The sequence below is a fragment of the Labrus bergylta genome, chromosome 7 (genome assembly GCF_963930695.1).
Source record: "Labrus bergylta chromosome 7, fLabBer1.1, whole genome shotgun sequence".
Taxonomy (NCBI): domain Eukaryota; kingdom Metazoa; phylum Chordata; class Actinopteri; order Labriformes; family Labridae; genus Labrus; species Labrus bergylta.
Genome location: NC_089201.1, coordinates 30,173,635 through 30,189,399, shown reverse-complemented (window position 1 = coordinate 30,189,399; position 15,765 = coordinate 30,173,635). Strand labels below are relative to the sequence as shown.

At 37.5% G+C, this 15,765-nt stretch overlaps 1 protein-coding gene across 4 annotated transcripts in view; it reads left to right on the top strand.

Moving 5' to 3' along the window:
* The first annotated feature begins 2,319 nt into the window (after window positions 1-2,319).
* LOC109999933 (serine/threonine-protein kinase WNK1-like) overlaps window positions 2,320-15,765 on the top strand; it is a 28,949-nt gene continuing 15,503 nt past the window's right edge. For 2 of the 4 annotated variants that reach the window (XM_029281439.2, XM_065957355.1), the window contains exons 1-4: window positions 2,321-2,496; window positions 4,479-5,728; window positions 14,117-14,289; window positions 14,642-14,862. In XM_029281439.2, the coding sequence (XP_029137272.2) occupies window positions 4,937-5,728; window positions 14,117-14,289; window positions 14,642-14,862 (1,186 nt within the window). In that variant the 5' untranslated portion in view covers window positions 2,321-2,496; window positions 4,479-4,936. Of the gene's footprint in view, window positions 2,497-2,850; window positions 3,147-4,478; window positions 5,729-14,116; window positions 14,290-14,641; window positions 14,863-15,765 lie in introns of those variants that run through there. The other 2 variants (XM_065957353.1, XM_065957354.1) reach the window with 2 other exon arrangements.

Below are 15,765 nucleotides of genomic sequence, written 5' to 3'. Positions count from 1 at the left end.
TTTATTATATTATTATATTAGTCTATATTATATTGTACTACATTATATTATATAACTATTTTTTTTAAATCTATTTTTTGTACATTCTTAATTTTTCTTTTTATATTTAAATTGTACTGTGTTCACTTTTTGTTTGCAATCTTTGCTCTTTGCTGCAGTAACACTGTAAATTTCTCCGTTGTGGGATAAATAAAGGATTATCTTATCTTATCTCAACTGCACTCTGCATTACTGTGGTACAACACTGCCTCTCTTCTCTGCTGTTTTACATTACTTGCTGCTATTTATCATACCAAGTCACTTTAATCATCACTTTATCTTGTCATTCTCTGCAAATACTGTCTCAATTCCCTGCATAGTTAACGTCATCATTCATTTTGTACTTGTATATACCCCCTATTTTTTTTATATATTTTTTTAATCTATTCTGTTTAATGTGTATTTTGAGCTTACTTGTCTGTGCTGCAGCAAAGCCCGAATTTCCCCTCTGGGGATCAATAAAGTATTATCCTATCCTATGTTTTGACCTAAATGTTACTCTTAAGCTTACAATATGAATTACACTTTCATTTTACACATATTTTGTGTTGCGCAATGGTCTATAAATTGTGAGAAAAAAAATATTTAAGGAGGTGTCGTCTTTTATGACGTTATGTCAACAAATACCAGCAGGGGGCGGTGCTTGCATGTGAGAAAATGGTATCTGTGATCTGGTAGCTACAATCAAGGTATGATGGTCTTCATTATATTTGTCACAGAATACTTTATTTTCCTTTCTACTCTCGTTTGCATTCGAAACACGTCTGGAAAAAGAGAGCAGAGGCCCCGGAGACTTACTTTTGAGACAACAATGAGACCATAACTAATGATGAAAGTTATATAGTTGCATTAAATTACATTAAATTAATACACAAATTTGAATGATTTTCCAGTACAGTGTAGATATTATTGCTGAATAATGTTGTTTTTAAAGAACATGTTTTGTTGTCTTTTGGTCTTGCAAAAGTTTAACAGATGAGTGTTTCGTTAGTTAGTTTTTTTTAAATCTATTTTTTAGTATCTATCTATTTTTTTGTACATTCTTAATTTTTCTTTTTTATTTAAATTGTACTGTGTTCACTTTTTGTTTGCAATCTTTGCTCTTTGCTGCTGTAACACTGTAAATTTCCCCCTTGTGGGATAAATAAAGGATTATCTTATCTTATGTTATCTTATCTTAGATCTTTAAAATTCAATAACTTCTTAAGCAATGTTGTAAAATGTGAAATGTGTAAATAAAATGTATTATTGTTAAAATGTAATTTCTGTTTTACATTTCATTTCATACTGTTATCTACGTTACAACAAACTTCAAATATACCCTTGAAATCTGACATTTCTTCGTTTATGGCATCATGGTAATGAAGAAATGTTATCCAATTCAATATTCTTAAGTGTATATATTCAAAACTGATTTTTTAGTGTTTCGTTAATGTATGCAATCATAAAAAAATCAGAAACAAAACGGAAGCCATGAAGGTGCTTCAAAGTGCTCTTTTCTGTGTGTTACGCTGCTGTGAGGAAGTACTTCACCCCACACCTCACAGACTAAATGGACAGCTGACCACCTCACAGTGCAATACAAGTGTGCAATATTAACCTTAAAAACAAAAGAGTGCAATTATATAATGTGAAAAATATGTGTGCAATAACCTCAGGTGCAATAAGAGATGTAGAAAGTAGAGACAAGAAAACATATTTATATTTTCATCTCATTGTACAGTGTTCCCCTTTGTTATTTTTGTGTATTATATATTTGCTTTAATACAGTGTATAGCTTCTGTACAGTTTATTACTACATCTTATTTATTTTTAATTTAACTTTTTTTTTGTACTTTTCTACTCTCTTTTTCTTATGCTATTCTATTTTATAGATAATTTTTTTTTGTACTTTTCTACTCTTTTTTTCTTATAATGCTATTCTATTTTATATATAATTTTTTTTTGTACTTTTCTACTCTTTTTTTCTTATAATGCTATTCTATTTTATATATAATTTTTTTTGTACTTTTCTACTCTCTTTTTCTTATGCTATTCTATTTTATATATAATTTTTTTTTTGTACTTTTCTACTCTTTTTTTCTTATAATGCTATTCTATTTTATACATCATTTGACTTTTTTGTAGAAGCTGACTCAGGGAGAAACACACAAGAATTCCAATGTACCTGTACTGTCCTGTACCTGTGCAAATGGCAATAAACATCTATTTTATTCTGTTATGGTTGTGAGGTCATTCTTCACTGGCGCATGCGCATTCGGAAAAAACCCGTTTCTTCGTCAATATGTAGCAACTGCGCCGTTTGCTTGTCAGAGACCACAAATCGCTACTTCGATATTCACCTTCAGCCAAACGTGTGAGGATAATAAAGATACATTAATTCTCTTAACGATGACTTCCCGATGAGGACCATTTCAACCACGGTGGTCGTCAGGTGTGCTGTGGATACGATATAAGGTAGGTGGATGTCGGCCACCCGGCACTACTTTAACCAGGACGTGGAGGGGCTAACTGTTAGCATGCTAACGGACAGCATACGAGCTTTTCAAACAAGCGGCGACTGCGTGTGGTCATCGTGAAATAGCCACTATTTTTATTTAATTGTAATGTTGCCTAATAAAAAATAACGTTTCAGATAATGTTCAATTGAACGAGGGTAGCCAGGAGGTGGGTGTAGGTTTTTTTTTAGGCCATCAGCAAGACCCGCCTAGCTAGCCTTTAGCTACCCTCCTTACCCCTTTACGCAACCGCCGTCATTACGTCATTACGGGGCTAGAGCGCAGCTGAGAACGGCTCGTAACGATAATGACTAAAATGTAAGATGCTGGGAAGTTGTCAATAAAAGTAAATGCTAGTTTAATTTACCAAGTTTAAGTATTGGTTTAATAATATTTACGTTAAAAAAAACATTTGTGTGTTTAGGTTGAGTTGCTAACATGACGTGGAGATCATTCATGTTGGTTAACGTTTCACTGGTCAAAGATCGGCTAACAGCTAACTAGCTCCTCGTTAGCTGTCTCTGCTAACAAAGAGCCGTAGCCCTGTATGCTCGCTGTTGCCGTCCCAGAGGGGCTGTGGTCCCTCTTATAAAGGCGGTAAAGAACTAGGTACGTACGACAAGGGTTTCCTTAAAGAAAGATGATTTATTGGCGCTGTCTAATGTGTTGTTTCTCGGGGTGTGATGCTGTTAACGTTACCAGGTTTGGATGTGACATTGGGGGTTTCCTGCAACTGTGGCAGATTCTAAGGTCTAGATGGCAAATATCAAATATGCATGTAATTTTAATCCTAAGAGTTCAGAAGATTATAACAGATGTCATTAAAAACAACTGTAAGCTATTGCAAAATAAGTCAAATTAAATGGTGCCAGTCTTTTGCATCTACGTTATGCATGTTGCAAGGTTTATATCTCTGTACATATATAAACAACACAACTTCAGAAGGTCAACACCTTTTTTATTTTTTATATTCAGGTCTAATTACAGATATTTTTCCTCAACTGTTTATAGGTTATTGTTTAAATGTCATATATATTTTTATCCCTGCACGGGTTATGTGCATTTCTTGTATAAGTCTATTTTTAACTGAACAGTTTAAGTTTGATTCATTAAAAAAAAAATCAGGTTAATATATATGTATGGGGGGGGTTGGGTTGGGTTTGTGGTTAATTTGTAACAAATGTTTCATGTCATGTCTTTGTAACCTACTACTGGATACTTTGACTTTCACTCTGGATCAATAAAGTATCTATTTATCTATCTATCTATCTATAGCTTTAAGTTAAGCTTTATCTTACACTTATAATACTTATAATTGACACAGTTTACCCCGCATGAGTTTTTCCAGACTATTCATCTACCTCTTAGATAGTGGTATACTTATTCTTTTGTGTACTGCTAATGATAACCTGTCATTCAGTTCTACCTCATTATTACCACATGTGAGGTATTTAGAGGTTAGTGTGTCATCCTGGCTGTGGAAGGACGATGCGAATTCAATTTGTGCCACATGAAAAGATGACTGTCTGTATTAAGAACTTCATTTACATTCAGTAAATGGATTGTAAAATAATTGTGTGCTGCTGACGGAAATATAACATTTTCTATCTGCATACCTTCAACCACGCTACTTCAAGCAGCTGCCATACGAACATGTCTTGTGGCAAGACCGCAAATCTTCTTGGGGGGGGGGGGGGATTTTAACCTTCTATCAAAGGCATTTGTAAAAAAAAAAAAAAAAAAACTTGATAACCAACTTAAAAAGTGTCTGATACACTGCACTAAGGTTTGTTGGCTGTGACTCCAAAGAAAGCATTTAACTTAATGTGTACTGTAAATTCTATGTGTGAACACCTTTGTTGTTGTCTTACTAATCCTGTTGACAATTGACATAAAATAAGTTACTTTTAGACACAAGGTTTCTTTTTTTTTCTCTTGCAGTGAAAGTGGACTGGGGAAGAATTGGAGTGTCTGGCTGTCCTGCCTTTGCCCACAGTAGGACGTTTGGTTCCCGTTGAAGGCAGTGCACGTGTGTTCCTTAACAGTAATTCCTTATGCTGGTTAGGTGCTGCACCGTGTGTCTTACAGGATGGATGATGTGGACTTAAAGAGACTTGTGTATCTTCATCGGCACTCTGTGTTCAGCTGTGGTATTCAATCTTTTGCCATTTACAAGAGAACACCCCCCATCCTACTCCTCCAACTCCTGCACTCTATGTGTAAAGATTGTCTTTAGAGACAAGAGAAACGACAGGCTGAGATAGAAGTTGTGAGACTTTCTATCTTATTTTAAAGCACAGACCATTACTGCTTACATAAGCTTATATGGCAGACATGGAACTACCTTTATTTTAATTTTTCGGTTATTGTACCCCCTTTCTCTTGGTCTGGGTGGTGGGATGTCGGTGAAGCCAGACGACAAAATGGTGAAGTTCCTGGCTCCCCCGCAGAAGAGTGGAAATGGCCCCAGTTCTGGTTCAGATTCGATGGTGAGTGAATGCCGGCCGACAGAAGTGAGACGCCGGCATCACACCATGGAGCGTGACCGATGTAACCCCGAACACCGCTTCCTACGCCGCAGTGTCATCAGTGATTCCAATGCAACAGCATTGGCCCTACCTTTACCCAGCAAGATCCCCATCCCTGCACCTCAAAGGGTTCAGTTACGGGAAGCGGTCCCCCAACGGCAACAAGCGACTGTCTCCTCTCATTTGCCTAGGGCTGAACCAAGTTCAGCTCATAACGAGGTGTCTGCTGTTGGTGGAGGAGGACAAGAAGGAAAAGATATAAAAATAGCCAAGGTGAACGTAGTGCCTTCAGAGCAGGAGCCTGCCATTGTACAAGATATCTGCGATGGAGAGGTTGTAGTATCAGCCCACTCTTCCCCACGTTTGGGAACAGAAGTGCAGAGTCAAACTGAACCTGAAAGCACCGCTGAGGTGAAGGAACATCATGGAGAAGAAGGGGAGGAAGAAGATAAGTCCGCCAAGGCACGTGCAGAGGCAGAACAGAGAGAAGCGGAGAAAAGGGTTCAGGACGATATTGAGGAGGCAGAAACCAAAGCAGTGGGAACATCACCAGATGGACGTTTCTTAAAGTTCGATATAGAAATTGGACGTGGCTCCTTCAAGACGGTCTACAAAGGCTTGGACACTGAGACCACAGTGGAAGTAGCTTGGTGTGAGCTTCAGGTATGAAATATGGATTTGATTTTATTACTCACTGTAACTTTCTTCATTGCTTTTGCTATCAGTCTATAAAGTCATACAAGTGTTTTCATAAACAGCTCTAAAGGGTTTTTGCTCTTACAAAGGTTAATATGCTTGGTAAAGTAGAGTCAAAGGTCTTTCTCCAAACCTTTCTCCAAACCTTAATTGTAAGCAGATAAGCAAAGAAAACTCCTATTTTCCCATTTTACTTTTTGATGCTGATTATTTTCTGTCTTTCAGCATGATTTTACTAAATAGTGTTATGAATCAGATAGCCGTCAGTGTTTACCATCACACATTTTAAGGATGGAATTTTTTCCAACTTTAGTTAAGCTGGTTTAAAACTTTAAAGGACAGTATAAAGTGTGGCCATGTTACAAATCCGTGTCAGAATATGTGCATACAAAGTCTTTTTAATGAAAGCACTCATGGAAATTTCTAGAAGATTTAAGGCTGACTGCCCCTGAAAACTTCCTGAGTTGCTTGTCCAACCATACATTTCTAACAGTAGGAGACTATTCCTGTCTGCCTGGATGGACTGGGATCTGTGTAGTTTGACAAATTCACAATATCAATAAGAGCTGAGTGTGAAAGCACCTTAATTTTCACAAGACTGGTATTGGAGGTGTACTCAGGTGGTTGGAGAGATGGGTGCTAAAGTGCAACTACTTGGACATCTCTGAGAGTCATATATCATACCTTTAACACTAAAACTAGTTAGAAAAGGAGTGTCTTACATTAAGTGCCAAATGTTAGCATAGTTTGCATAATTGCTTAAAAGCTTTGGCTAAGAATGACACTTTAGACAATGTAAATACCTGTTAGTAGATTCAGCTTTAGGTCCTGTTTACACAACTACTAGTTCATCCAAAAAAACGGCAATCTTTTCTTGTGTTTTGGCTCTTCGTCTCTTGAGTGCAAAGTTTTGAAAGTGACACAGTTTCAGTCTCTGTGTGGACTGCTAAAACACTGTTCTTCTTAAAATGGGAGCCTTTTCGCACATGCGCATTACGGCTTTAGTCGATAGCCATGCGTGAGTAGATGGACAACGACCACAATGGTGGACTCCCGAGTTCTGTTTGTGCTTCTCACACCCAGTTAACATTTATTTGAAATGGACTCTCTTTGTAGTATAGGGTCACTTGGAGTAACAACCCCACCTGGTTGTCCGTCCACACAACGTTTGTGTTTTAGCTGTTTTCTGTTTCCCTCTGTTCCTTGGAAGGAAGACTATTTTGCCATGTGCAGGTTTTTTCATTACGAAGCAACTATAGGTCTTGCAAAAAAAACAACAGCGTTTTGTAGTCGTTTCTGCAGAGCCATGTGCATGGCGGTTGTTATCAAAATGTTATTGTCTGAACGTGGCACTTATTTAAAAACTAAAATGAAAATCGACCCTGTTTTCAGAAGCTCGTTGATGTGTAAATGTGTCCTTAGCCTTTTTTCTTGTACTAATTATTTCCAATTTTCACGTTTTACGTGGGAAGATGGAATGGTGTTCAATTTAAAAAAAAAAAAAAAAATGCAACTTTCAATAAATTAAAAAAACTGCTTTAAATGTGCTGCAGACCAATAATAAGTGATAGAAATAATGTAGCATTGCTGTCGGTCCAGTGAAAGCAGCTCCATGCCCCATAGCAAAGTCTGACCTCATTCACAGTCGTGAATGTTTGCTTTCACTGTCACGCTTTTACCCTGCCATGAGAGGCAAAGGCCTGACACGGCAGCACAGAAAACCAGAGCTCCGCATGCACTGTGGTTTCAGAACAATGTGAAGATTACAGACCCGTGCCCCTCCCCCCTCACACAGAAGGAATCAAGCGCATGCTCAGTGCATTCCTGCTCTGAATGCTTGTGTGGATGTAAAATGGGTCACATTCTTCATAGAGGAATCTCCTGTGTGAAGTGTAGAAGACTGGCTTGCCAAGGCCTGCTCCTAAACTGAAAGACCTCCTCACACCCTCTTGACTATCTCCCATTTTCAATGGTTTAAGTGTCTGCAAACCATTTTCAAGTAATACTCACTTTAATATATCAATACCTTCCTATTTGTTTTTAGTTAATATTGTACAATGAGTCAGTATCCTTTTAGCTGTTTTTGTCTGGTTGTCATTCTAGTGCACTCTTTTCCATTCAATCCAAAGTAGATAATAAAAGTAGAGACAGCTTGGTGAAATGTCATGTTTATCCAGCCGATGTTGAAGCTTTCATAAAAACTTCCTTTGATGGCATTAATTTGAATTAACCGATATTATGAAGCGGTGGATACTCAAGTTAACAGTCACTTTATTACAGCCATTTATGATTGCCCTTATTGAATAAAAACAGGGCCAATAATCAGTGTTATATCTGACAGGGAACTTTATATTTGGTGGCCCGACACTTTAACTGAGGACCAGTTATAAAAAGGCAAGGGAATATCAAAACCGAAAACCCTCCCTTGTCTTTGTTCTTGTGGTTTTTAAAACACCTTAATGGATGAGGGTTAACTGCTTCTCTTTTGAGGATCACATAAACTCATAATAATTACAGTTGAATGAGAACCAGCTTTGTTTTATGGACAGGGTCTGTTCTGAAATACCAACATGTAACCCGACACGCTCACTCCCCTTCATTCCTCTGTCGGCTCCAAAGTTTCAGTGATAGAAACTGTTCAGCTACGTACTGGATGCTGAAATCCCCTCTCACATGTTTGTTAAAGCTGTCCCATGATCAATCAAGTGCTTCTGTTACAGTTCCCATGCATCACGAGGGCGTGTTTTGGGGAATATAACAGTAATGTTATTCGTTTACTATTAATTGGTCAATGTCTTTTTTTTTTTTTATGTATTTAATCAAAGCTGTTTTCTCTGAGGAGCTTTTGGCAGCACTGGAGTATATCTTCTACTTTTCTGCTTTGGTTTCATAGAGAATGTAAATATCTTTCTAAAAGCAGACGTATTTCAATCAAAAGTAATTTTAAGAATGTTTTGTTTAGGAGAAAGGAAGTTGATTTACTTGTTCGGTTTCCTGTGGGTTAGGGTACCGGATCAGTGATGCAGAAAGTAATCGGCCTTTACACTTGCTTGCTCAGAGAGAATTTGGTTTCATCTGAAAGCAACAGCAGAGTTTTTGCCTCTATGCTAATGTGAAAAGTCTGACAGGTTTCCCCTCATCAAAGCCTTTAGTGAGACTTAGACAAAATGTAAAGTTTTACCTCTAAGTTCTTGGGGGGGGGGGGGGGGAGGAGTGCTTAACAAGAATTTTCAGTGACCACAAAGATTCTACATTTTGGAGAAGATGCTTCACCTGTAAAAAGAAAGATACCACTTCAGGTCTCTTTCCGTTTTTCTTAGTCTTTTGCTTTATGGATGTTCTCTCATGAACTGAAGTGTACAACAGTTTAATGCAACGACAAGTCCTGAAGTAGTTAAAGTTATTTCCTTCTGGACCACAGTGTTGGACTGATGTTCCAACCACTTTACTCTCCTTCCCTCAAGATATCATGGCTTTTCATTTTAGAGTTTAAAGGTTGAATGAAATGGCCCTGGCTTTTTTCAGTGTGGCAGGCCATCTGTCCACAATTGTCTTTAAGAATTTCCAGGCGTCCACCCTTTTTTTTTTACCAACTCTTGAACCCACACATTTGTCTCGGATCTCCCGTTGCAGGCATGTCTGAACAATAAGTAGGTCACCACAGAGAGGAAGTCGAGGGGAAAAAAAGGAATACATTTAGGAGCCTCCCCTTTCTTGCTTACTCATCTATCTTCCACCATGTCATCCTCTGCTCACTTCCTCCACACCTCCTTCCTCTGCAGTACTGCAGCCAAACATTAAAAGTTGAGGAAGAGAACCCAATGCATCCTTTGCGTTATGGTAGCGTACTCATCCAGCTGGCTGGTAGGCAGCAGCTGGGAGTGACTTGTGAAAAAATGTCTTTTTGTGCAGTTAAATTCCCAAATCCCATTGTCAGCTTTCCTGCAAGACAACATGCAAACCTGTCAATGAATGACAAAATCACAAATGTTTTATTGTCTTATTATTGGTGTAAAGAATCCACCAATAAACTAACCTGTCAGTGTTAAGAAGCTATACTTTTTGACTGTTAACCATTGATCGGACAAATAGCCAGTGCTGTATTCTTTGTACATCACAGCTCTCAAAATAGAACAGAAAGATGAACTGACACCATTAACTTAGAAGAGTGAATCTGTGGCCTGGTATGTACTTGAATTAGGCAGTATGTAGCCTAGATAATATGGTTATTTGTGTCAGTGTAAAGGTTATCACTGACTTAAAAGAGCCCACATTTGATAGACATGTCGGGTTATTATTTATAATTTAAGATGTTCACATGTACATTTTTTTTTATTCCTTTTTTTATTTTTAAACATATTTATATATAGATGTGTATCCACGTTTTTAAAACCTACATATTTAAATTAATGTATATTTCAAAACCACACATTTTAAACGAGGAAGTTCATTTCTTTCACCATCTAAAATACTCGTGATAAACATTTTTAGTATTTTTTACTTTTTAAACAATTACATATACATTTAAAATTCATATTTAAAAGAGTACAGGCATATCATCTTTTTTATTCTTTATTTTTTTCAACATATTTGTATTAATGCAAGTTCAAGACATACAGTGCAGTTGGGATGCAGTCAACATTTTTTTTCTTCTGTTTTTCCCCCCAGAAACATTCAAAAACAGTATCACAGTATCAGTATCACTTCTCCCTATAAACAACCCAGTCCAACAAATAGACCTCTTAGTTCAAAGACAAGAATAAAAGTGCAAGAGTGGAAAACTCACAAAAAAATACAATAACTTAATTAAGATAAGCGTGAAAAAATAAAAGTACAGGCATATCTTCTTCTATCTTCTGTTTTTGTATTACTCTGCCCCAATGTGAAGGGTGTATAAATAGCCCCTTTTCTTGCCCAAAACAGTCACAACTGATTTGACTTTATATAGACCACCAGTACATGGCTATTAGAATTGAAGATTCTGATCTATTTTAACCCATAATTGTCTGGATCAGTGCAAGCATGGATCTCTTTGCTTTCTTACCTTTTCAAGGTTGTTGGACCTTTTTTGTCTTTTCTACCCTGTACACATGAGATGATTAGTGACACTGGCAGATGTGGTGTTGCCTGGATCTGTCATCATCTGACAACTTCACAAGTGTCAGTGATCTTTGACCTTCCTGTATTACTGTATCATGGGAATACAGGGCATTTGTGGAGGCATATTAAACTTAACGTGATAAATGCAACAACATTTAAGATGCAGCATGGTACATTTGCCTTCTTGCCCTGTTACCCACATCCAAACCAGAGGGCTCCATCTAGCCCTCAGTGTCAACCTCAGAATGGACCTCAAAGCAGGGACCTGACAGTGCCAGCCTTTGGCATGATCACAGGCTTTTTTCACTCAGTCAACAACCCTCAGTCTATTTTTAGGGTTGTTGAGTTATTTATGATGGCCTTTGCCTGGAAGCAGTGTTTTCAGCGTTGCTTTGGTGATACTGTATCACAGGCATTAAAATTAATTCCTGCTGGCTAAAAGCATTTCATGTCATGAAGTTGTTCATATTGTATTGGGCTCAGATTGAAAATGGCATTTTCCCTGTTAATGACTCGTTGTCTGCTCAAAGATGTATACTGGGCTTGGAGAGAGATCTTAGCTGTCTTGTACCTAAAAAATGTTTAATCTCTTTAATTGTTTGGTTGGTATATCTATTTGATCTTTTGACTGAGCAATGATATAAGTGCTTTCAAATGGGATAATGACTCTTGGTTTCCCATGAATATCCATGCTTAGGCTTGTTGAGGGCGTGCCACTGTTCTAAAGCAATGAGAGACGTGATTTCAGATAAGCGTTGTGCTGACTCTGCAAAGATGTTGAAACCAAGGGCTGACAAGTCTAGATTTTAGAGATATTACTCACAAGATTTTAATTGTTGTGAGGGTTAACAATACATCTCTGCATCATTCTCTCACATAACTTGTGGACATTGTGTGTATGTTTACTTTTAACACATACATTTCCACAAGCCCCTCGCTCTATATTACATCCTCACCCAGTGCTGAGTTTATGATATATTAGAAATATAGTGGAAGATTGGTGGCAGCACAGCTTTTCCAGTGAGCTGACTCGTGAACCCTCTGTCAGATAGAGCTGCTGTTATTCAACTGCAGCTGTTGTTGCCATTTGAGTGCCTGACAGTTTATGTTTCCTAATATACAGTACAGACAATTAAAGACTCTCCATCAAAATAGTATAAAGACTGCAATGGAATCAAAGACCAAAGAAAATATCTGTCAATCAAAAATGTATTTATGGTGTTTATGTTATGCTTTTTTGGTCTGATGTTGGCTTAACTCGTGGTCCACCAAAACCTCCAGAAATCATAATATGTTGGGGTTTATCTAATGGAACAATTATTAGAGAATTTTTAACCATAGAAAGGTAGTATAAGACACATGCTGATAAAAAACAGTTTCATGTGACCGTCAATAGAAGTGTGATGTGTGTCACATAAGGACCAAAATACAGCATACTATTAAGTAGTGAGAAAGATATGGAATCTGCCCTTGCTTATGTCAAATAATGATTGAAAAATGTTAGAGGGGTAGGTTTTTTGAGCTTTCTCCATTTTCTACCCTCATGTTTGTGTCAAGAATAAAAGGTTCTAACTACTTAAATTGTCCTCCCCTCAGTTTTGAAGAACTGTCTTTTGATATACATCATACACAATGAATGATCTAACTATTTATGATTATTTTAGTTTCTAAAGTACTAGTATTGTGTTACTACATGCTTTTACATAAAACACTCCCAGTTGCTCAATAATCTTCTTTCTAGAAATTGAGGCAAATGTCTGTTAAGCAGGTTAATGTTTTATCTTTTTCTAGGGAATGCAGTTTTTTCACTAGTTTGGACTTGTTAAGGGAAGGAATTTGTTGTAAAGGTGATATCGGTTTGTCATGTGCTTCCAGTAAAAAGCCTCGAAGCTCTGAGAATGTGGATGTTATGCATGACTTCTCACATGTTGAACTGAAAGACAAAGTAGAACCAGAGTCAAGATCAACACTCTGGAAAGTAGGTTAGTTGGTCCAACTACATTGAGGAGCCTTCATTAAACCCCCATCTTCCATCACCTTCACTTATTGCCCCCCTGATTCACTGTTTTTCTTTCTTTTAATGATCGTTCCCCAAAAATTCAGATTTTGTTTGGCCTATTTTTTCTCTCACATTAAAACATTTCAACCACAAACTTAAAAAAATACAATCAGCAAAAGGCTGTAGCAGTATCAATTAGGATTTTCTCTAAGGTATGTCAGTCACTGAAAACTTGTATATCTCTTGCTGACATACACACAAAGGCAAATGCTCTCCTCTCACAAATGGGCTGGATTTCCTGGACAGCCTGGCATGTGTCCAGGTCCCTGGGGGTTTCAAGGGAGGCCTTTAGCTGCATGGTTTGACTGGGCTTGTCTTGCTTGTACGGGTCCACTGTGAATGTAGGTCATGCAAGGAATTAGTCAGGAAACTTGAGGAGGGTGGCTGTTCACATTCCAGATTTTTTGTTAATACACAGACCCGGCAAAAGGCATTCTTGCCCATGCTTATTTATGTATAATACGTCACCTAAAAAATCACTGGTCAAACAATGGAACCAGCTCTGCGTTCTTTTTGCTTTAAAATATCAACAAACTTTTCAGCTGCCATATTTACTGACTTTATTACTTTGTCAAGACAACGGGCTATGTTGGCATCAAACCAAATACCGTGGTTAGGGATGTCTATCAGTTTGACTTTTCATTAGAGGCTAGCACTGTTCATATTGTTAATAATGATACATGTGTTTTTATCTTAAGAGAAGGAATCAAGCCTGAATTATCTTCTATTTAAATAGTCAATTTTCATGCATTTCACACTTTTTATAATACTACAAAAGGGGGTTTCGACATTTAAACACACAACAAATATGTATATTGATATTGTCAGATATGGTGATTATTTGGTTATGTTATCTCCACATTGTTTTAACTTTTTCCAGACTAGTGTCCCGGTTAAGATGAATGTAGCATGTGCAAAATTGTAAATGGCAAAAGAGATTTTGCAGTTTCATTAGGTGCACAAAGCTTGATCTATTTAACCTATAAGCCCCCGCGGAAATGTAGCAGATCTTTTTTTTTTTTTTTTTTTTTAATCATTTTGATTTTTTTATCTAGTAAAAATAACAGATATTTGTGCTTTAATTTGTGTATTGTGCAATTTTGCTGTTAAGATAAAACTTACCTCACATTTAATCCTTAAAATGCAATGTGCATTTCTCCGAATAAAACTCTTCTTACTTACTTTGTCCCCTGCAGGATCGTAAGCTATCAAAGACAGAGAGGCAGCGCTTTAAGGAGGAAGCAGGGATGTTAAACGGACTACAGCATCCCAACATTGTGCGCTTTTACGACTCCTGGGAGGGACCGTCCAAAGGCAGGAAGTGCATTGTACTGGTCACTGAGCTCATGACTTCTGGCACTCTAAAAACGTAGGTTTCAATCTTAGTCCTAACACACATTGATACAGACATCAGAAAAGTTCTATTCACTATGTCTGCAGATGTTTAATTTAAAGGATCATCCAGACTGTTTATCACCAATATTCTGACCAATGTTTGTCTCACATTGGGAAAGCAAAATATCTTTGAATTAACTGGCAATGTTATAACATTTGATCATTTTTTGTTTTTTAAAACAATTGTAATTCAACGCTTGCTCATTTTCTCATACGGTGCTTTTATAGAGACTTGTATTTTTTTTTAAAAACAGTTGCATGCCTTAATTGATAATTATTTCTCACTTTCATTCTTTGAAATTATTATCATTTGTAATCTCTTGCAGATATCTCAAGCGGTTCAAGGTGATGAAAATTAAAGTGCTGCGTAGCTGGTGTAGACAAATCCTCAAGGGACTTCACTTCCTTCATACACGAGCTCCCCCCATAATCCACAGGGACCTTAAGTGCGACAACATTTTCATCACAGGGCCGACAGGATCCGTCAAGATTGGAGACTTGGGACTTGCCACCCTAAAGCGTGCATCATTTGCCAAGAGTGTAATAGGTACGACTCCGATGCCATTTCTACCTCTTTCACCCTGGCCTGCTGTGGGGCAGTGCCTTGTATAAGGTCATGTCATGTGTTGTGTTCAAAATGAACGTGTTTTAAAGTGTCATTTCCCTGATGGTGTGGTTCAAAAACAGACCACAGCGTTTCAGCTGTCTCTCAAACCACAGCTCAAATGGAGGCCAAATATTGTGGTTATCTAAGTCTGATAACTGCAAGGCTTTCTCTCTTTTCACTTACACAGTAACTCTATCAAGTTTGGTCACTGTACAGAATATTTCTGTTCTATGTTTCTCCAAAAAGAGAGGGTCTTTTTTTTTTTCCAGGCATCTACTCACTGTAAGTAGCGCCTTTCTCTTACTGTTAAATATTAATATCATCATTATAATAGTTGTCATGCCTTCTTTCAGGCTTCACTTGGCCATGGCTTAAGGCATGGCCTTGGCTTTTTGTCTTAGACTGGTCTTTGTTCTGTGGTTTGGAAATATGTGGTCTGTTTGCAAGTTATACCGAAAAATGTTTAACGTCTCTTTCTATGGGTTTGCCTCAACAGGTTTTTTTTTCTAGTGTGTGTCTCTTACTGTCTTTTAAGATATTTCAGGACATCAGAATCTTTATGCTCCATCTTTGTGTCCAGGGAGCAGCCCCCCCACCCCACCCCCCACCCCCTTTCTCTTTGTCAGCCTTTTTCCTTGTTTTTTTTTTTGTTTTATATTTTTATCTGATTTGATTTTTTTTTCCACATTCTTGGGTATGTTTTTAAAATGTAGGCTCTAGCCTCAGCTGTGCCCCATTCTGCTGTTTGGAATGAATAGGGTACTGCTGGTCATTGAGTAAGTATGAACTTGTAAGGGCCTGGTAAGTCCGACAGTGTGTTGTAACACATCAATATCAAAAACA